We start from the raw sequence: 20,007 nt of genomic DNA, 5'->3' as shown, positions 1-20,007 counted from the left end.
AAAGTGCTGGGATTACAGGCTTGAGCCACCGCGCCCGGCCTATTTTTCTTATTTTTTTGAGACAGGGTCTCACTCTGTCACCCAGGCTGGAGTGCAGTGCCGCGATCTCGGCTCACTGAAACCTCCACCTCCTCGGTTCAAGTGATTCTCCTGACTCAGCCTCCTGAGTAGCTGGGCTTACAGGCGCCTGCCACCACACCTGGCTAGTTGTTTTGTTTTTAGTAGAGACGAGGTTTCACCATGTTTGCCAGGCTGGTTTTGAACTCCTGACTTCAAGTAGTCCGCCTGCCTCGGCCTCTCAAAGTGCTGGGATTACAGGCGTGAGCCACTGCTTCGCCACATTCAGCTTTTATTTATTTATTTATGAGACGGAGTCTCTCTCTGTCCCCCAGGCTGGAGTGCTGTGGCACGATTTCAGCTCACTGCAAGTTCCGCCTCCTGGGTTCACGCCCTTCTTCCACCTCAGCCTCCTGAGTAGCTGGGACTACAGGTGCCCACCACTACGCCCGGCTAATTTTATTTTTGTATTTTTAGTAGAGACAGGGTTTTACCGTGTTAGTCGGTATGGTCTCTATCTCCTGACCTTGTGATCCGCCCGCCTCAGCCTCCCAAAGTGCTGGGATTACAGGCGTGAGCCACTGCACCCGGCCTACCTTTTTTTTTTTAAGTTTATAGAGACAAGGTCTCACTGTGTTGCCCAGGCTGGTCTTGAACCCCAGACCTTAAGTAATCCTACCTGGCCTTCCAAAGTGCTGGGATTACAGATGTAAGCCATAGTACTGGGCCTAAAGTTCACATTTTTAACGTGTGTAATTCAGTGGCATATAGTGCATTGACAGAGTTGTGCAACTATCACGTCTATCAACTTCCAGAACATTCTCATTACCCCAGAAGGAAACCCCGTCTCCATCAGCCGTCAGTCCCCATTCCCTCCCCAGTCCTGGCACCCACTCATTCTCTTCCTGCCTCTGGATGGGCCTGTCCTGGACATTTCACATGAGTGGCGTCACACACCGCGTGGCCTTTTGTGTCTGGCCTGTCTCAAGGAGTGTGCTGTCCTCAAGGTGCATCCGCGCCAGTGGCCTGGGTCCGAGCCTCGCTGCTGCTCCTGGCTGCGCCACATTCCAGCGTGTGGAGGGCCACGCCGCGTTTGACCTCTCATCTGTGGCTGGACACTCGGGCTGCTCCCGCCTCTGCCTGCGACTCGTGGCTGCTTCTGTGCACGTGCGCTCAGCGGCGTTCCGCTCGAATCCTCGAGGGCCTTGTTTCAGCCGCATCAGGAGGGATTCAGGGACGTGGGCACTCGGTCTGGAGCTGGGAGTTCCCAGGTCTCCGTGTGTCTCCCAGTCCTGCTCGGAGCCGCAGGCGTCCGTCTCTTACCTGTATGATCTGTTTCTAGGCAGACGGAGGCTCCTGTCCCCACCTCTCTGTGAGCTTGAGTGACTCTCCTTCCTACTTCCTGTCCTGCTAATCAACAAGTCAGCTAAACAATCCACTCTGGGCCGGGCGCAGTGGCTCAGGCCTGTAATCGCAGCACTTTGGAAGGCAGGGGCGGGCGGATCACGAGGTCAGGAGATCGAGACCATCCTGGCTAACAGGGTGAAACGCCATCTTTACTAAAAATACAAAAAACTTAGCTGGGTGTGGTGGTGGCGCCTGCAGTCCCAGCTACTCCAGAGGCTGAGGCAGGAGAATGGTGTGAACCAGGGGTGCGGAGTTTGCAGTGAGCAGAGATCGTGCCCCTGCACTCCAGCCTGGGCGACAGAGTGAGACTCTGTCTCAAAAAAAGAAAGAAAGAAAGAAAGAAATCCACTCTGCCTGGGCAAGCCCAGTGGGTCCCTAACGTGGCATCTCGGAGCGGCTGGCGACGCCCCGGGAGCCGGGCTCCCCCGGTGGAGGCACTTCCTGTTCCTCGCCAAGCTCTGGGGTTTCACTGGGCCTCCTCTTCTGCTCGTTTTCTGGCTGGAGACGTCGAAGGAAGCCTGGCAATCTGGAGAGGCCGATATGCCCCCAGCATCCCAGAGGGGACTGCCACCAGGTGGGGCAGCTCACCCCCACCCCTCCCCGGCATAGATCAGGGGACTCGCGCCTGCGCAGAATGCCATGGTCCCTTTTAATTAAACAGGCCACCCAGTGTCCCTTGGTCTATGCCAACCTGCTCAGAAGTGCCTGGGCTGTTCCACGATTCACCTGTTGTGTGTCCTGCTGCTGTGAAGTGTCCCTGTTGAGGTGGAGGCAGGGCAAGGCGCCTTCGTGGAGGGCAGGTTCCTGCTGTGCCCGTTTCCCCCATCTGTAGAATGAGGGCTCGCAGGGGAGACTTGGTGTCAGCAGGGAGGTTTCTGTTGGGGGGAGTCCTCCACCCTCATTTGCATTTACGGCTCTGAGGCTGCACGCAGGTTGAGCCCCTGGCTTTGCCGCCCCTCCTCAGGGTTAGGACTGTGCTGGAGCCTGGGTGGGTCGGGGGTGGTGCCTGCACAGGCAGCAGGAGGTGGGTGAGAGCAGTGCTGGACCTGAGGGCCCGTGGCTCCCTTGGCCCCACTGAGGAGGCTGGAACAGGCTGTCCTGGGCCACCTTCCCTTCCTGTAGCTGGCTCCTGCTGAGGAAAGGGGCGCTCTTGCCTCGTGGTGGAGCGTCAGGCTCTCAGGCCCTGTGTGTCCGAGCATCCGGACCCTGCTGTCTGAAAACAGCACCCTCCCCGCCCCCCACCACTCATCTCCTCTGAATAGAAGGCAAGTCTTGCCTCCTGGGAATGGCCTGTGACCCTCGTCAGCAGGGGAGGTTAGGGCACACACAGCCCTGGGGAACAAAGGGACCTGGGGCTGAGCCAGGCCTCTCGGGCCCACCCTGAGCTCTCCTGAGCAGCCTGGCAGGCAGGAGGGCACTGGGCCCCGGGGCCTTTGCTGAGCCCAGCCTGGCCCTCAGCGTCCCCTTCAATGTTCTGGGCGCCTGCCAGGCTGTGGACACAGGCCCCAGCCAGCTCTAAAAATAACCTTCCCGGGCCCTACTGGGAATTGGTGCCACCACCACATAGCCTGGAGAGAGGCGAGACGCAGGGCTTCCAGCGAGCAGACCAGGCCCGAGGTGGTCAGTGGAGGTGGGGGGACGTGCTCAGGGCTGGGCAGTCCTACAGGGCACCAGGCATAGCCAGGGGCCGGAGCCAGTTGCTCACTGGCATCTCTTCTGGGGGGACTGTCCCTCTGTGCCCCTGTCCCCGTCACCCACCTCCCTTTCCCTTCATCCTGCTCTCCCAGCCCCTCCCCAAGCTGGCGGCCCCTTGTCCAGGCCCAGCCCCAGCGCAGCCTGCAACCCTGGCAGAGCCCAGGCCTCGGCCTTCTGAGGTTGTCCTGAGAGCACTGAGCAGTGAGCGCTGGGATTGGTGCACTGGGAGGGAAAGGTGAGCCGAGGCTTCCTGCAAGAGGCAGCCCTGGGCTGGGGGTGGGGCAGCCTGGGTGATGGGACACCTCTGCCCCCCGCAGCTTTTTTTTTTTTTTTTTTTGAGATGGAGTCTGGCTCTGTCGCCCAGGCTGGAGTGCACTGTTGCGATCTCGGCTCACTGCAAGCTCCGCCTCCCAGGTTCAAGCGATTCTTGTACCTCAGCCTCCCGAGTGGCTGGAATTACAGGCACCTAGCACCACGCCTGGCTAATTTTTGTATTTTTAGTAGAGACAGGGTTTCACCGTGTTGACCAGGCTGGTCTTGAACTCCTGACTTCAGGTGATCCTCCCGCCTCGGCCTCCCAGTGTTGGGATTATAGGCGTGAGTCAGCGCGTCTGGCCCCCCAGCTGTTTTTTATGCTCTGCTTGGGCTTCCTGTTAAGGATTAAAAAAAAAAATTTGGGGGGGGATGTCATTTGCATACTGTGCAACTCACTCGTTCACAGTGTGCAGTTCACTGGCATCGAGTACATTCACATGGCTGTGCAACCACTATTTTTCTAATTCCAGAACATCTGTCACCCCAAAAGCCAGCCCCATTCCCATTGTGTCACTCTCCATCCCCTCCACCAGCTCCTGGCCACTCTGAATCCACTTCCTGACTCTAGATTGGCCTGTCCTGGATATTGCATAGAAACGGGATCCTGTCGGCTGGGCGCGGTGGCTCACACCTGTAATCCCAGAACTTTGGGAGGCCGAGGCAGGCGGATCACGAGGGCAAGAGATGGAGACCAGACTGGCCAACATGGGGAAACCCTGTCTGTACTAAAAATACAAAAATTAGCTGGGCGTGGTTGCGGGCGCCTGTAGTCCCAGCTACTTAGGAGGCTGAGGCAGGAGAATGGCGTGAACCCTGGAGATGGAGGTTGCAGTGAGCTGAGATCACGCCAGTGCACTCTATCGCCTGGTGACAGAGTGAGACTCCATCTCAAAAAAAAAAAAAGAAAAAAAGAAATGGAATCGTGTCATCCCAGTGACACCTCGGAGGCCGAGGTGGGCAGGTGGCTTGAGCCTAGTACAAACGAGACCAGCCTGGGCAGCATGGTGAAACTGTCTCTACTAAAATACAAAAATTAGCTGGGCATGGTAGCACACCTCTGTAGTCCCAGCTACTTGGGGGGCTGAGGTGGGAGGATCGCTTGAGCCTGGGAGGCGCACTCCAGCCTGGGCGACAGGGAAACCCTGTCTCAAAAAAAAAAAGGAAAAATAGAAAGGGCATCACACACTGTGCGTCCTTTAGTGTCTGGTATTTCTCAGTGTGACGTCCTCAAGGTGCATCTAGGCTGTGGCTCGCGTCAGCTTCGCTGGTTTTTGTGGCTGAGCCGTGTTGAGGGTGTGGATGGGCTGGGCTGACCCTCATCTGTGGAAGGCCCCCAGGCGGTTCCACATCTTGGCTGCTGTGCGTCCTGCTGCTGTGAGCGCCTTGTGCACAGTTTCTGCGTGGCATGTGCTGTTCCTCAGGGTGTGTGCCTGGCAGTGGAGCTGCTGGCTCACAGGCGATGGGCCTTTGGAGGAGCTGCAGACTTTTCCACGCCCGCCCACGGGCTCCTTGTCATTTCGTTGTTGTTGTTGTTGTTGTTTTTCTGAGACAGGGTCTCATTCTGCTGTCCAGGCTGGGGTGCAGTAACGCGATCACAGGTAACTACAGGCTTAAGTGATCCTCCCACCTGAGCCTCCCGAGTAGCTAGGATGTACCTCCATGCCCCTGGCTAATTTTGTTGTTATTTAGTAGAGACCAGGGTTTTTGCCATGTTTCTGCTCAGGCTGGTCTCCAACTTCCTGAAGCTTCAGGTGATTCCAACCTTGCTTGAAACCTCCTTGTAGTGCCGGGGATGAACAAGGCCGGGAAGGCCACTTTGCGCTGGCAGGGCCAAACGTTTGGAAGAAAGGAAACAGCTTTGCAAAAGAGGGGACCATGCTCTCTGGCCCTGGCTGGGCCGACCCTTTGGGTGACAGCAGGTTGGGCCCCGTGGCAGACATGGCGCAGCTGCAGGGGAAGCAGTTGACAGGCCGGAGTTGGTGTGACGCAAAGGGCAGCAGCTGCAGGGGGCAGTGACAGGTGGTGTGGGCGTGGACGGCAGGGGTGCAGCTGCAGGGGGCAGTGACAGGCAGGTGGGTGTGGATGGCAGGGCAGCAGCTGCAGGGGGCAGTGACAGGCAGGTGGGCGTGGACGGCGAGGGGCAGCTGCAGAGTGGGCAGTGACAGGCGGGTGGGCATGGCAGGACCCCTCGATGTCTCCTTCTGTGGCTTCTCCTCCTGGTGCCCCTTCCTATGGGCCATGCTTCCAGCTCACCTGCGGCCCACCCTCCAAGGAGTGGGACCCTCTGAAGAGCTGGGAGCCCTTGGCGGCAGGGGGCTGTACTGTGTGACGGAGCCGTCACCAGGACCCCAGCTCACCTTGGTTCCTGCCATGGCCCAGCTTCCATCTGTGCTGCCATCACAGTAGTCTGGTTTCTAGGAAGCAAAACTGTTACTGAGTTACGAAGCTCAATTCACACTGTCCTTTGGGAGCCAAGGCGGGCAGATCACAAGGTCAGGAGAGCGAGACCAGCCTGGCCAACATGGTGAAACTGTCTCAACTAAAATGCAGAAAATTAGCCAGGTGTGGTGGCGGATGCCTGTAGTCCCAGCTACTCGGGAGGCTGAGGCAGGGGAATCGCTTGAACCCGGGAGGCAGAGGCTGCAGAGAGCTGTGATTGGGCTACTGTGCTCCAGCCTGGTGACAGACCAAGACTCTGCCTCAAAAAAAAAAAAAAAAAAGAGTGTCCTAACTGTGTCCTCCAGAGCTCTCACTGGCTGGTGACAGACTGGAGGGCGCTGTGCTCCCACCCCCTACTGCCCCGAGCCTGGACGTGTGGCCCCTGCAGGGCCCTGCCCCAGCACTGTGAACCCACAGCTTCTCTCCAGGGAAGGGCAGAGGTGCGCCACCTCCATGGGGAGATGGGGAGGCCTAACTCCAGGGATCCGGGTCATCGTCCTGACATTGAGGTTGGCTGACACCCCCCTGTCCTCTCTGCCCCAGGGAAATTCAACTACTGAGGAGGTTAAGGCACAAAAATGTCATCCAGCTGGTGGACGTGTTATACAACGAAGAGAAGCAGAAAATATATCCTTTCTGGTGTTGGGGCCGTGGGGCCTCCGTGGGAGGGGCTGGGGCCCTGGGTCCGCCTGCCCCGAGGCCTGCTCCCCTCCTGTCTACTTGAAGGAGGCTGACGCACGAGGGCAGTGGCCTTCCCTGGCTCCCTGGAAGCCAGCCATTGTGGGAGTGGCTGAGCAGCTTGCTGAAACGGGCCCCGAGCCCCCGCCCCTGTGTCCTGTGTCCTGGAGCCGTGGGGTGTCAAGACCCTTTTTTCTCATAGTCTTCTCCAAGGTTAACCAGGGGTGAGGCAGGCCACGCAGGCTGAATGTTGTGGGCCATTTTGGTCGTGGCTGGGCGTGTCCTTGTGTCATCTGTAGACTCCCCCCATTGGTCTTCCGTGCACAGCTTCCCTACGGGGACTTTGCTTGAGGCCCTGTGCCAGAGCAAGAGCAGAAGTGGTCCTGAGGCTGGGGCTGTGTTCAGAGTCACGCAGTCATCCTGTGTGGACCGAGCCTGCTTGTGGGGGCGTCCAGGAGGTACCATCCCCGGCCCATGGGCGGGGTGGGGGTCGTGAGTCCCACAGGAACACTGCCCCAAGAGTCAGCCCTGTCCTCCACTCCCATGGAGGCTCCCTCCTCCCGGACACTGGGGCCTTTTCAGAGGGGTGTGAGGGCAGGGTGGGCCCTGGTCCGAGGAGGGGCAGGGTGGTTGCAGAGGGTCCCTCCAGAACCCCTTCTCTGGCCCCTGTGCTCCCCGGTCCTGTGAGTGGGGCCGCCTCTTGAGCTGTGTGTCCTTAGCACCCCACGTATATGGTGATGGAGTACTGCGTGTGTGGCATGCAGGAGATGCTGGACAGCGTGCCAGAGAAGCGTTTCCCGGTGTGCCAGGCCCACGGGTGTGTGCGCGGGGCAGGGGCTAGGGTGAAGCGGGGGCTGGGGGCCGGGCAGGGCAGGCTCCTTTCCCTGTGGCCACACTGCTTGTCCTGATCTTCATTGACATGAAGGCCCAAGTTGTTTATTTATTTATTTATTTATTTATTTTTTGAGACGGAGTCTCACTCTGTCGCCCAGGCTGGAGTGCAGTGGTGCGATCTCCACTCACTGCCAGCTCCACCTCCCTGGTTCACGCCATTCGCCTACCTCAGCCTCCTGAGTAGCTGGGACCATGGCACCCGCCACCACGACCGGCTAATTTTTTGTATTTTTAGTAGAGACAGGGGTTCACTGTGTTCGCCAGGATGGTCTTGAACTCCTGACCTCGTGGTCCACCTGCCTCAGCCTCCCAAAGTGCTGGGATTACACGCGTGAGCCACCGCGCCCCACCCTGTGAAGGCCTAAGTTTTTAAAAACAGTTTTGGGGACTCCCGTGTGTGGCATCCACAGGCGGGGCTGCTGTCAACCTCCTGCCTCCATCTTTGCTGGGCCTGCTGCCTGAGGCCGGCGGCCTGCCCCTATCCCGTCCCAGCAGTCACCTGCCCCGACCGGACCTCCTGGGTGCAGATCTGTTGGCCGCAGAGTCAGGGCCCCTTGCTGCTGCAGGACTGCAGGGGGCAGGGAGGGGCCTGCTGTTTCAGCAAGCCTTTGGGGTGCAGCTGGCCTGTGGCCCACAGGGAAATGAGACCTGTGGACATTCGGGGCCCTGCCAGATGCGACTCGGCTGGGTGAGGGTGGTCACTGCAGGCTCAGGCCTGGCTCCCTACTGGACCCAGCTTTTCCTCTGCCCTCTGTGCCTAGACCTCCGTGACTCCCCAGCTGGGCCTGTGGTGTTTGGGAGGCTCCCAGGTGGCTGCAGAGGGGACCCCTGTGAGGGACAGGGAGGCCTCCGTCCCAAGACAGGTGTGTGCTGCCCGCAGGTACTTCTGTCAGCTGATTGACGGCCTGGAGTACCTGCACAGCCAGGGCATCGTGCACAAGGACATCAAGCCTGGGAACCTGCTGCTCACCACCGGGGGCACCCTCAAAATCTCCGACCTGGGCGTGGCCGAGGTAGGCACGTGCTAGGGGGGGCCCTGGGGCGCCCCCTCCCGGGCACTCCCTGAGGGCTGCACGGCACTGCCACAGGCACTGCACCCGTTTGCGGCGGATGACACCTGCCGGACCAGCCAGGGCTCCCCGGCTTTCCAGCCACCCGAGATTGCCAACGGCCTGGACACCTTCTCCGGCTTCAAGGTGGACATCTGGTCAGCTGGGGTCACCCTGTAAGTGCCCTGGCCCCGCCCTGGCACTCGCCACACGCAGAGCTCGGAGGGGCCTCTGCATCTTGGGCAGCTCCTGGCTTGTGGGTGCAGGGCATAGCCACCAGCCTAGACCCTCACTGGCCACAGCCGCTGGGGGCGCTTACTTTATGGAGACGTAGCTCACACGGCAGATGGTGGTTCACCCATGTGACATGCAGCCTGGCCTGTCAGGGATCTTCACAGAGTGTCACAACCAACCCTCCTCTCAGAGCCCCACAGGGAAGCTGGGCGGGTGAGAGTGGCTCCAGGCCCCTTCCCCGGGTGGGTCCAGAGGACGCTCCCCTCTTGCCCCATGGCCTCCACTAGTGGGAGGCAGTGAAGACAGAGGTGTCCTTGAGTCTGCAGGGCCTGTGGTCCAGCAGCCATGCAAGGGCTCCGTCCCTGGGGCAGAGGTGGGGCTCCCGGGGCATCGACCACCTTGACTGACCACACCTTTCTTCTCTCCCCTCGAAATGAAGCTACAACATCACCACGGGTCTGTACCCCTTCGAAGGGGACAACATCTACAAGCTGTTTGAGAACATCGGGAAGGGGAGCTACGCCATCCCGGGTGACTGTGGCCCCCCGCTCTCCGACCTGCTGAAAGGTGGGGGCCTCGTCCCTCTGCCCACAGCCCCAGGGAGGCGGGGCTTTTGTGCAGAAATGCAGGGTGGGGGGTGTTAGGTGGGGGGCTATTGGCCCTGAGACCCCTGCAGGCACTGAGAGGACTGAGCGGAGAGGCCAGCCTCCCACTAGGGCCTGGTTTGCCGGGTCCCTCAGCTCCGCCTGCTTCTGGACCCTGTTCACCTCTGAACTCCCACCCTTGAGAGCAGTGCTGCCCTGCGCCTCCCCCAGCCCCGCCCTCGGGGCTCCCTGGCCTGCAGGCTCGTCCTGCCGCACTTCCTGTGTGTGGGCAGCAGGTGGCACTGGCCGTCCGTCCATCTGCCCAGTGGCCTTGGGAGAATGGAACCACCCTGGCCGTCCAGCCCAGCCCTGTCTCCCAGCCAGCCACGCAGAGGCTGTCCCCGGCCTGTCCCCTGGAGTGGCCTCTGTCAGGGAGGCCACCTATTCGAGGGGCCCCCTTGGGAGCATCCAGGTATCACCTGGGGCCTGACAACAGGCTGGTCAGGTGGGACGGTTGGCGGGGTCTCAGGCCTGTGCCCGGCTGACTGGCTCCTCGCCGGCTTCTCCTCAGGGATGCTTGAGTACGAGCCGGCCAAGAGGTTCTCCATCCGGCAGATCCGGCAGCACAGGTGGGCGGCCCCCGGGGCAGTGGGGCCGAGACCGCAGGGAGGCCGGCCACGTGGGCAGCGGGTTGAGTGGGCGCCAGAGCAGGGCATGGTGGGGGTGCTGGGCTGGGGCAGACCCCTTGCAGTGCCCGCAGTTCTCAGGGCCCGAGTGGGTTCTCTGGGCAATGCCCTGTTACTGGCCAGACAGGCCTTGTCCGAGCTGGGATCTGAGTGAGGATGTGCATCCGTCCCTGCCCTAGGCATAGAGACACACTGGGAAAGGCACAGCTGGCCCCGAACACTGGCGAGAGCCTCTCTTTTTACCCTCCTGCTGGGGCTCCCAACAGCACAGTCTGGTTGGGATCCAGCCAAGAGCACCCAGCTCTGTGACAGAGAAGACAGAGCAGCAGGCGGGGACAGCAGGCCCCGCAGTGCGACCTCCCTCGCCTCGTGGGCTCTGCTCCTCTGCACCAGCCCCTGGAGTCCCTTGAGCCCTGTGCTGGAGCCCCTTCAAGCCCCGAGGCCCCCCAGAGACCAGCTCTGGGAGTGGGAGTGTCCAGACCGCTGAGGCACTGGTGCTGATTGTGCCTTGGGGATCTCTGCGTAGCTCAGGGGCCGCTGGGAGCCTGGCAGGTGCTGGGGCTGCCCCCATAGCCTCCTGGGTTAGGATGCATTCATGGCCCCCAGGCCCCCTTCTGGCCTTTGCTGACATCCGTCTGGTGGGTGCTGGCTTCTGAGTGCCACCTGGAGACAGGCCTGAGGCTGGGCGTGGCGGGGGTCAGGCCTCGGGGTGGAGGGGACATCTGTCAGGCTTGGAGTGAGGTCAGGGCTACAGACTGAGGTCCTGGCAGCCTGCCTGCTCCGGGAGGGCATGGCTGAGCGTCTGTGGTCACAGCCACCCAGTGCGCAGCCTGGTTCCGGCTCCTGAGCATGCAGCAGGTACCCTGAGCACAGAGGAGCCAGGCTGAGCAGCTGCACCATCCTGGTGCAAGCCTGATAGGCACCACTGCTTCTGGGCGTTTGCAGCTGGTTCCGGAAGAAACACCCTCCGGCTGAGGCGCCGGTGCCCATCCCACCGAGCCCGGACACCAAGGACCGGTGGCGCAGCATGACTGTGGTGCCGTACTTGGAGGACCTGCACGGCGCGGACGAGGACGAGGACCTCTTTGACATCGAGGACGACATCATCTACACTCAGGACTTCACGGTGCCCGGTGAGTCTGGTGGGGGCCCCTGCCCAGCTCTGCTAACTCGGCCGTGACGTCCCACAGGAGCAGGGCGCCTGCCTGTCTGCAGTGAGGACAGCTTCTGTCCTCTAGTGACCAATCCCATGTCCCCGAAGCCTCCAGCCTACCTGCAGGCCACCTCCGTCCTGAAGGCAGCTGGGACACGGCTGAAAGGCGCGGGGGCACTGGCCAAGGCCTATGTGGCCAGGAGGGTTCCCCAGGCGTCTCTCCGGGTGCTGCCTAGCCAGGCACCGCCCATCGGCCTTGGCCTGAGCCCCAGCAGGAGCAGACGGGGAGCCCCAGGGTTGGGGGAGGGCGGGTGAGAGCCAAAGTGCAGGGTGGCCCCTTAGACAGCCGGCATGAGAGGGTCCAGTGGCCCTCCCTCCCACCATCCCTGAGGCCTGCCCGCTGGCCCTGATGCCGGCCGCCCTTCTTCCCCAGGTGGCGAGGAGGCGTCTGAGGCAGGGCTTAGAGCGGATCACGGCTCACAGAAGAGCGAGGGCTCAGACCTTTCAGGAGAGGAAGCCTCGCGGCCGGCGCCGCAGTAGTGCCCAAGGAGGAGCTCAGGGCCTTAGCATAGGGGCGGCCTGCACTGGCAGCCAGCCCCTCCCCGCCACGCTCCGGCTTGCCTCTGTTCCGCCTGGGGCCGGGCTGTGTCATAAAGAGTTGTGCAGTGTGTCTGCAGGTGGATGCTTGCTGTGCTCGGGCTGGAGCATGGCGGGGGCTTTCTGTTTCACGATTTCAGCGTGAAGTGGTGGGCAGGGGCCAGCCTGAGAAGGGGGGTACGCCAGGCAGGTTGGGATGTGAAGATCCATTGGACAAGGACTGCCCCCGGGCCTGAGGGTCCCAGAATAGTGGGGGCCCTGCAGAGAGCCCCCCCATTACATCCCTCAGCACCCCGGGCCCCTCAGCAAACCTCTAGGCTCAGCTCAGTAGCTGGTCCCCAGGAGGGCACAGTGTGGGGCCCCCGGGAGAGCACAGTGGGGGCTCCAGGGGTGCAGTGTGTGGGGGGCTCCCCTGGAGGGCACAGTGTGGAGCCCCCGGGAGGGTACAGTGTGTGGGGGCCCCCAGGGTCAAAGGGTCTCGCTTCCTGGGCTCTTGCATTTGCAGCACCGCGGCCGTCGCGTCCTTTGGGACAGGAGGTGCTGCTGGGCACCCTGGTCACCGGGGTGTGCTGGGAGGTGGGGTCCCCTCATGGCGCCCGTCCTTGGGGCCTGGCTGCAATTTGACCCCAGGTCCAGGGCCTTCTGCCTTTCAGGGCTCTGGGGTCCCAAGACGGGCAGTCAGGCAAATCCCAGGCAGGAGGGCCAATTAGGGCAGGGCCAGCCCAGGCAGGCCGCCAGAGCCCTTGCTGGGACGTGGACCACACGCTGACCCTCACGGCCACCCCTGCAGGCCAGGATCCCTGAGCCAGGACCCGGCACTGGCTTCCCTCCAGGCCTGTGTGAGACTGCCCTGTGTGGGCTGCCCTGGGGTGAGGTGCCGGGGAGGAGGGCAGGGGCTGGGCCACCTTTTTCATGACCCTGCTGAGCCCACTGTGGGTGGCGGGAAGGAGTACCCAGCAGAGGGGGGTCTGCCGGGACCCCTCGGCATGGCTGAGGCCTCGGTACTCGGCACTGGGTGCTCAGGCGCCGACGCCCTTTCCACTGCTCAGGCGCCGGGGACCGGCTCAGCTTGAGGCCTCAGCGTGAGCCCCATCCCTGACCTGCAGAGCCCGCTTGCATCGGGGCAGGACAGCCCAGTGCCCTTGGGTCAGGGTGTCCTCCACACTCTGCCTGGGCTGCTGCATCGGCCCCTGCATGGCTCCACTTTGGCCTTGCCTGCCCCTACCGAGGATGGGGGTCCTGCTGCCGACACCCAGAACCCAGGGAAGGGGCTTGGGCTAGGTCCTGGGCACCAGCGCAGACAGGAGTGTGGGGTGGGAGAGGGGACCGATGGTCCCAGTGCCTCGTGGGGGTAGGGCCCTGGTGGCGGCTGTGCCCACTGATGCAGAGCTGGGGCACCTTGTCTACCAGGTTGGCCCTATGGGAGTGGGCACAGGGTCTGCCCCAGCAGAGATGGGCTGGGTGTAAGCTCAGACCTATGGGTGCAATTGGTGCCTCCTGATTAAGGTGCTTTTTTTTTTTTTGGGAGACAGTTTTGTTTTGTCGCTCAGGCTGGAGTGCCATGGCACAATCTCGGCTTACTGCAACCTCTGCCTCCCGGATTCAAGCAATTCTCCTGCCTCAGCCTCCTGAGTAGCTGGGATTACAGGTGTGCGCCACCACGCCCGGCTAATTTTTGTATTTTTAGTGGAGACGGGGTTTCACCATGTTGGTCAGGCTGGTCTCAAACTCCTAACCTCGTGATCCACCCGCCTCGGCCTCCCAAAGAGCTGGGATTACAGGCGTGAGCCACCGTGCCCGGCCCAAGGTGCCTTTTTAAAGCCAGTGACTTCCTGTGCACACGGCGGGCAGGTGTGTGGCAAGTCCTGGAAGCTGCTGAGTCAGCCACTGGCCCCTTCTCGGAGCTGGGGCTCTGCACTGGGCACATGAGCTCTGGGGCAGCCCAGGGCAGCCTCCCACTGACGTCGCCTGGGAGGGGCCTTGGGGGTGGCTCGGCAGCCAGTGTGTTGGCAGAGTCCTCACGGACCACCACAACTGGCAGGGACAGCATGTGGGCAGCTTCCTGCACTTCCCCCCGCCATTATGAGGACATTGTCCACCTGGGCAGGGTGGGCAGCCCCAGGCCTGTGAGTTTCACAAGGTGCTGGTGCTGGTTGGTGGCTGGCAGAGACTGGGGGCGGCTGGGGGCCCTGGCAAGCTGAGCTCTACTCCCCACGTGGTTCTGTGCTGGCATTTCGCGTGTCTGGCCTGAGCCTGGCCTTCCTGTGTCCTCACAGGTGAGCATGTGGTGGCTCCTGCACCTTTAGAACCAGCTATGGGCCAGGGCACCCCAGGGGAGCACGGGAGGGTCCTGCCCTGTCAGCTTGCCACCTACTCAGGAGTCCCTGTAGACCGTACCTGGGTGGGGTTCCACCTGGGGCCATGGCAGGTGCAGCAGACGGGGTGGAGGGGACACTCCTCCCAGGCCATCTGTGGGAGGCTCATCCCCTGGGGGTGCCTCCCAGAGCTGCTGGGGGACAGCATTTCAGACTGGAGAGACTTGGGCCTGACCCGGGGCGGGCATGGCCTGGGCCACAGCTGTCAGTGTCTCCCTGTGCTGGGGGCCAGCCAGGTTCCTGCGGCTCTGGGGGTGCGGCCCTCGGCTCAGGCCACACTTGCCGTCTCCCTCCCAGGACAGGTCCCAGAAGAGGAGGCCAGTCAGAATGGACAGAGCCGGGGCCTCCCCAAGGCCGTGTGTATGAACGGCACGGAGGCGGCGCAGCTGAGCACCAAATCCAAGGCGGAGGGCCGGGCCCCCAACCCTGCCCGCAAGGCCTGCTCCGCCAGCAGCAAGATCCGCCGGCTGTCGGCCTGCAAGCAGCAGTGAGGGTGGGCCACCTGCAGGTGGGGCGCAGCGGGGCCCGGGTGGGGCATGTGGGACAACCTCATGGATTGCCACAGGGGGCCAGCCCGTGAGCATAGCCCACGCCAGTCATGGCGACTGTCACACGGCTGTGCATAGTTGCCACGTAGCCTTTGGGTAGCTTGGCCACGTCACAACCCCTACTGAGGGTGGTATCTCCGGGCCTGGTGTCTGGCTAGTGTGCTGGTCACGGAGGCCTACGTGTGGTCGGACTCGGGGTGGGGCTTGTGCCATCCTCACAGCCATCTCTGAGTGGGTGCATTCAGAGGACCCTGCCCTGGGCCTGGCGCCCCCTCCCTATGCGTGGGCTACTCCCAGGAAAGGCTCACGCTGGGCTCAGCCCAGAAGCTTTTGGGGCATGAGTGGGTGGTGGCTGGTGGGGAGGGACGGCAACCTCCATGGCCCTGCTGGGCTACCCCAGGCTCTGAGCCAGCTGCCAGGTCTGGCTGAGGCTGAGTCGTGCCAGACGCTGCCCTGTCTCTCCCTGTGTGCCTGCTCCCTCTCCCAGCCCCAGATGTCAGAGACCCTTGTCACCTGCTGAGGATGCAGGGTGGACGGGAGCCCGAGGTTGAACCCCCTGCCTTGCCACAGTCCCTCTCCCAGTTTTGGGGGCCACTGCCTGAGTTACATGTCTGTCCCCCAAATGGGTGCTCACAGCCCATCCACCAGCGTCAGAGCCTGCCAGACCCTACTACAAGAGGCTACACTTAAAGTACCCCAGGAGTGACTCAAGGGTGGCCTTCCCTGGCCTCCCCTGCTGCCCCACTGGAGTCCGGTAGCCGGATGACCGCACCTCAGCTTCTCCATCCTCCCAGGAGCCCGCGGGAAGCGGAGAACCGGTACCCAGGCTGACCTCTTCCATCCTCCCTCCCCCCTGCAGCCCGTGTCCAGGAGCTCCGCCAGGTGCCCGCACCAGGCCCTCAGTCTTCCTGCCGGTCCCGCCCGCCCTCCCGGAGAGGTGGCTGCCATGCCTCTGTGCCGACCGCAACCCAGGACCTCCGGAGCACCCTGCAGGGCCGGGCACGGGGACAGCAGGGACCGGGCACAGCCCTCCCCTCGGCCGCCGGGCGGTGCACGCTTGTTGACTTTGCAGCCCGGGGCGGAGCCTTCCCGGGCGGGCGAGGGAGGAGGGAGGCGGCCTCGATGCACTTTACGTGGAGACTACTGGCCCCGCCCGTGGCCTCGTGCTCCGCAGGGCGCCCAGCGCAGTCCCCACCGCAGACCAGCGGGCGGGTGTGGAGACCAGGTTCCTGGCCCTGCCATGCATGCAGCACCGCCCGGAAGCCGCGCGGCCACTTTGGTTTTGTTTGGTTGGTTCCATTTTTTCTTTTTTTTTTTTTAAGAAAAAATAAAAGGTGGATTTGAGCTGTGGCTGTGAGGGGTGTTTGGGAGCTGCTGGGTGGCGGGGGAGGCGTGGGGTTGGGCTCACGTCGCAGCTGCCTTTGCGCGCTCGGGTCACCCTGCTTCCGCGGCCCGGTCTGAGGGCAGGACCCCTCACCTCCCCCAAGGCCACTGCGCTCTTGCGACCCCAGAGAAAACTCCGAGCGAGCAGGCGTGTGCAGTCAGTATTTATAATCATCCAGAAAACAAAAACACGAGAAACGCCACCGCGGGATGGTGCAGACGCGGCGGGGGCTCGGAGGGCGTGGTGCGGGCGAGGGCGCCCGAATTTGGCAATAAATAAAGCTTGGGAAGCTTGGACCTGGCCGTCTGGGTTTTGTTCGCGTCTCAACGTGGATGGGGCGGCAGCGGGGCGGGCGCCATTCACATGCGGAGGGCAGTGGGGACTCGGGGACGGGAGGGCCGGGCCGGCTCCCCCAGGGCCGGCGGCAGCAGCGGCGGCGGCGCAGTTATTGCTCGGAGGCGACGCGGGCTGCCGCCAGCACACGCCGCGGTGAGGTAAACGGTCTCGGGGGTCGGCAGTCACGGTGTTGAGCCGCCTCCCGGCCCAGGGCGGTGAACTCGTCTGCGGCCCTTAGCGCCCCGCGGCCCCAACCCGGGCGAGCTCGCGCACGCGCCCGGCACGCGGCGGCTCCATCCGGCCTGGTGGGCTGTGCGTCCCTCGGGTGGCGGGCCCTGCGAGTGTCTAAGCGGCCGCCCGATCCGGGACGGAGAGCAGGAGCCCGAAGCTCAGAGCCGTTCACGCCCCTTCGTTCCCGCCCAGCCGGGGTCTCCGCGCCCCGCGCCTCACGACGCCCAGCACCCGGCAAGCACCGGACAGAGCAGTGCGCACTTCGACCGCGCGAGGGCGGCCGGGGCTCTGCGCGTGCGCCCTGAAGCGGCGAGGGCGCCTCGGGTGTGGCCACTCATAAGGACGTGTCTTGGACACCTAGTGGCCTGCACAGCCTGGCTCAAACTATGGAAGGCATGAGAGAGTCACATACAGGCTTGGTGGGGACTAATGAGAGAGAGAGAGAGGTGCCCTCTCCTGCCAGCTCCACCCTCGTCTGGGGAGCGCTGGGGTACTGCCCCACCCCTGTCTCGGCCCCCTTCTCCCAACAGCCTCCCCAGCGAAGCTTGAGTGGGCAGGCCCCAGGGGCAAGGAGGCAGTTACCCAGCAAACAGGTTCTGGGTTGTGCTGCAAGCTCATCGGACTCTAAATGTCTCTAGTTGCCACCAGGGCCCCATTCATCTCAAGATCTGGATTCTCTCAGCGGACCGGGGCAGCCAGAGGAGAAGGCCTTCCCCTCTCTGGCCCCTAGCTACCTTGTGGGTGGGGGTTGGGAGAACTCACCCCACCCCCGCGGGCTGGAGCCAGGCCCCAATACGGGGTCTCCCACTGTCTGATGGCGTGTCCTCTGTCACGCTGACAGCACCTTCTCTCTGCATTTGTCCCCTGTCCTGGCCTCACCTGACAACTGGACCTGCCCCCCCCTCCACAAGGCAGAGCAGGGCCCCACCCCCTCTGGGCTGCCCCAGCCCTGCTGCCAGAGATACAGATAGGACCCCTCTGCTCCCGCCACACACTCCTGCCTCAAGCCCAGAAAAGGCAGCCCTGTCTCCAGGATCCTGCCTGACTCAAGGCCTGCAGAATTGAAGGACTACTGTTAAACAGTCCAGAGATCTATGTGCTACAGCCCAGAGAGCAAAGTGCCGCCCCCACCCCCGAGCTTCTGTAAGTTTTTCTGGCACACAGCCACGTGCATTTGTCACGCAGTGCCTCTTGCTGCTTCCTCGCCTCAAGAACAGCACCGAGTTGTGGAGACATAGCCTCTCCAACCATAACCCCACGAATACTACCATCCAAGGTCTGATGGGAAATGTTTGCTGACCCCTGGCGCAGTCCAACACTTACTTCGTGTCAGAGAAAGCCAGAGCCCAGACAGGCAGAGGGCCTTGGCCAAGGTCACACAGCAGCTGATGCTCTGGCCAGCCGGCGAAGGAGGGGCCCCTGGAGAACTCACCTTCCACTCACATTCCCAGGGATGAGAGCCCAGCGTGGCCGGGAGGGGAGCAGGCCCCAGGCCCCACCCTCTATGCTGCACAGTGACCAGGTGGCCCCTGACACCCTCCTTTACTACCTCATCCTGGGTGCCCTAATGGCCTGAGAGCAGTCAGGGCGTGCAAAGCCCTCCTGCACAGGGCACCAGAGCTAGGTGGGTCTGGCTCAAGCTGCCTGCACACTCAGCCCTCCCAGCCACCTGCAGAACCTCAGGCAGGATGCCCGCTGGCAGACTGGGCAGGGCCAGGCCCCAGAGCATTGGTTCCCCACCCAGCCCACAACCTCCTGCTCCTGGATGTCCAGGGCAGCCCCTGGCAGCCACCACCAAGCCCGCAGGGGGAGAATCGGGGCTCGCTCCTCCCGGTGCCTCGGCCGCCTCTAGCCTGCAAGCCAGGCCGCACCGTCAGAGCCCGGCCGAGCCCCGCGCCCCCTCCCTGGCCGGCCACCCGCCCTCTGGATCAGGGAGGGGTGGGCCCGGGTGGGACTTGGAACTCGGGCAGGCCCTGGAAGGTGAGAGCTTTAAAATGGGCGGGTGTGTTTTGCAGGGAACGGGTCTTGCATTGACCCTGAGCTGCAGCGCCTGCTTCTTAAGCAGGGTGCCTCCGTGCTGGATGGACTGCAGACGGCGGGGGCCCCTCCCTTGGAAGCTCCCAGGAAGAGTCAACACGCTTCTCCCTGGGAGTCACCTTTTCCCAGCCTCCCAGTGAATGTGGGAGCCGCAGGCGGTAGACTGGATGCGGTTGAGTCCAGCTCAGCCCCTGCTCCAGGCTAGGAGGGGTCTCTGCCCACCCATGCTGGATAAACAGCAGGAGGAGGACGGTGCACAGACGTGAGGGTCACTCCCAGACCAGGGCTGCCCCAGGAACCCTGCTCTGCCCCAGCCCCACGCCCCATTCCCATCCCACTGACGTGGGCCCTGGGCTTCAGGAAAGTTGCCCTTGGGGTTGGGGCAGGGGTGCTGCTGGCCAGAGTGGTCACAGCAGTTTCTGAGAAGGGTCTGCCCAGCCCTCAGGAGCATGGTAGGAGTGGGAGAGGGCCCGGGACCACAGCAGAACCCTTCAGGCCTCGTTCTCCACTAGCAAGCGGCAGTACCAGCGCCATCGTCGGGGGTGGGGCCCCCACCTCCCACCCACCCCCCTACCCTTACCCAGTTTCTCCCTGCTTCCCTCCTCTGGTCCATGCTGGAGAGGTGGCCCCAGTGAGTCAGCCTCTGGGAGGGGCCTTGCTGCTGGAGGCGGGTGAGCGCGTGTCCGCGGGGCCTGGAGAGCGCTCCCTGGGCCGCCTAGTGGGGGGGCGAAGCGGGGCAAGGGCCCACAGGTCCACCCCTAGCACCTCCATCTACTGAAAAATACCTGCCGAGAGCAGGGGGCGGGCTGGCCAGAAAGGGACGGGGGCGTGGGAAGGCCACGGCGTCGCCAGCCCTGGCGATGTACTGGATGAAGTCCTCGTGGGCGGCGCCCCCCTCCTCCTGCTCCGTGCTCTCACTGGCTGCCCGCTGCCGCTGGAAGTGGTGCCGCTTGGGGGAACCTGCGCGGGGGATGTGCCGTCAGCGTCAGCCCGCATGTACCTCCACCCTCCACCCCCCACACACAATGCCTGTGCCCCCCCACACATAGAACGCAGGGGATGTGCCGCCAGCGTCAGCCCGCATGTACCTCCACCCTGCACCCCACACGCAAAACGCCTGTGCCCCCCCCACACACAGAATGCCTGTGTCCCCTATACACACACACATACACCACCTGTGGCGCCCCCCCACACAGAACGCCTGCGCCCGCCCCACACAACACCTGTGCCCCTCCACACAAATGCTTGTGCCTGCCCCCACAGAATGCCTGTGACCCCCCCACACACAACGCCTGTGCCCCACACACA

The 20,007-nt window shown here is 62.9% G+C and overlaps 2 protein-coding genes across 3 annotated transcripts in view; one reads left to right on the top strand and one right to left on the bottom strand.

Moving 5' to 3' along the window:
- STK11 (serine/threonine kinase 11) overlaps positions 1 to 16,391 on the top strand; it is a 23,754-nt gene extending 7,363 nt beyond the window's left edge. The window contains exons 2-10 of one of the 2 annotated variants that reach the window (XM_017873039.1): positions 6,457 to 6,540; positions 7,319 to 7,408; positions 8,366 to 8,498; positions 8,574 to 8,710; positions 9,208 to 9,335; positions 9,924 to 9,981; positions 10,984 to 11,171; positions 14,461 to 14,671; positions 15,571 to 16,391. In XM_017873039.1, coding sequence (XP_017728528.1) covers positions 6,457 to 6,540; positions 7,319 to 7,408; positions 8,366 to 8,498; positions 8,574 to 8,710; positions 9,208 to 9,335; positions 9,924 to 9,981; positions 10,984 to 11,171; positions 14,461 to 14,654 — 1,012 coding nt within the window. In that variant the 3' untranslated portion in view covers positions 14,655 to 14,671; positions 15,571 to 16,391. Of the gene's footprint in view, positions 1 to 6,456; positions 6,541 to 7,318; positions 7,409 to 8,365; positions 8,499 to 8,573; positions 8,711 to 9,207; positions 9,336 to 9,923; positions 9,982 to 10,983; positions 11,172 to 11,624; positions 11,861 to 14,460; positions 14,672 to 15,570 lie in introns of those variants that run through there. The other variant, XM_017873040.1, reaches the window with a different exon arrangement.
- Positions 16,392 to 16,454: 63 nt separating this feature from the next.
- The window catches only part of CBARP (CACN subunit beta associated regulatory protein), an 11,915-nt gene continuing 8,362 nt past the window's right edge, over positions 16,455 to 20,007 (bottom strand). The window contains exons 10-12 of the mRNA XM_017872991.1: positions 19,485 to 19,659; positions 18,458 to 18,515; positions 16,455 to 16,598 (exon numbers count right to left, since the gene is read on the bottom strand). Coding sequence (XP_017728480.1) covers positions 16,455 to 16,598; positions 18,458 to 18,515; positions 19,485 to 19,659 — 377 coding nt within the window. The remainder of the gene's footprint in view (positions 16,599 to 18,457; positions 18,516 to 19,484; positions 19,660 to 20,007) is intronic.

This window comes from Rhinopithecus bieti, unplaced genomic scaffold, assembly GCF_001698545.2.
Source record: "Rhinopithecus bieti isolate Rb0 unplaced genomic scaffold, ASM169854v2 scaffold_7901, whole genome shotgun sequence".
Taxonomy (NCBI): domain Eukaryota; kingdom Metazoa; phylum Chordata; class Mammalia; order Primates; family Cercopithecidae; genus Rhinopithecus; species Rhinopithecus bieti.
The sequence above is the reverse complement of the archived record's forward strand: the minus strand, read 5'-3'. Positions and strand labels throughout refer to the sequence as shown.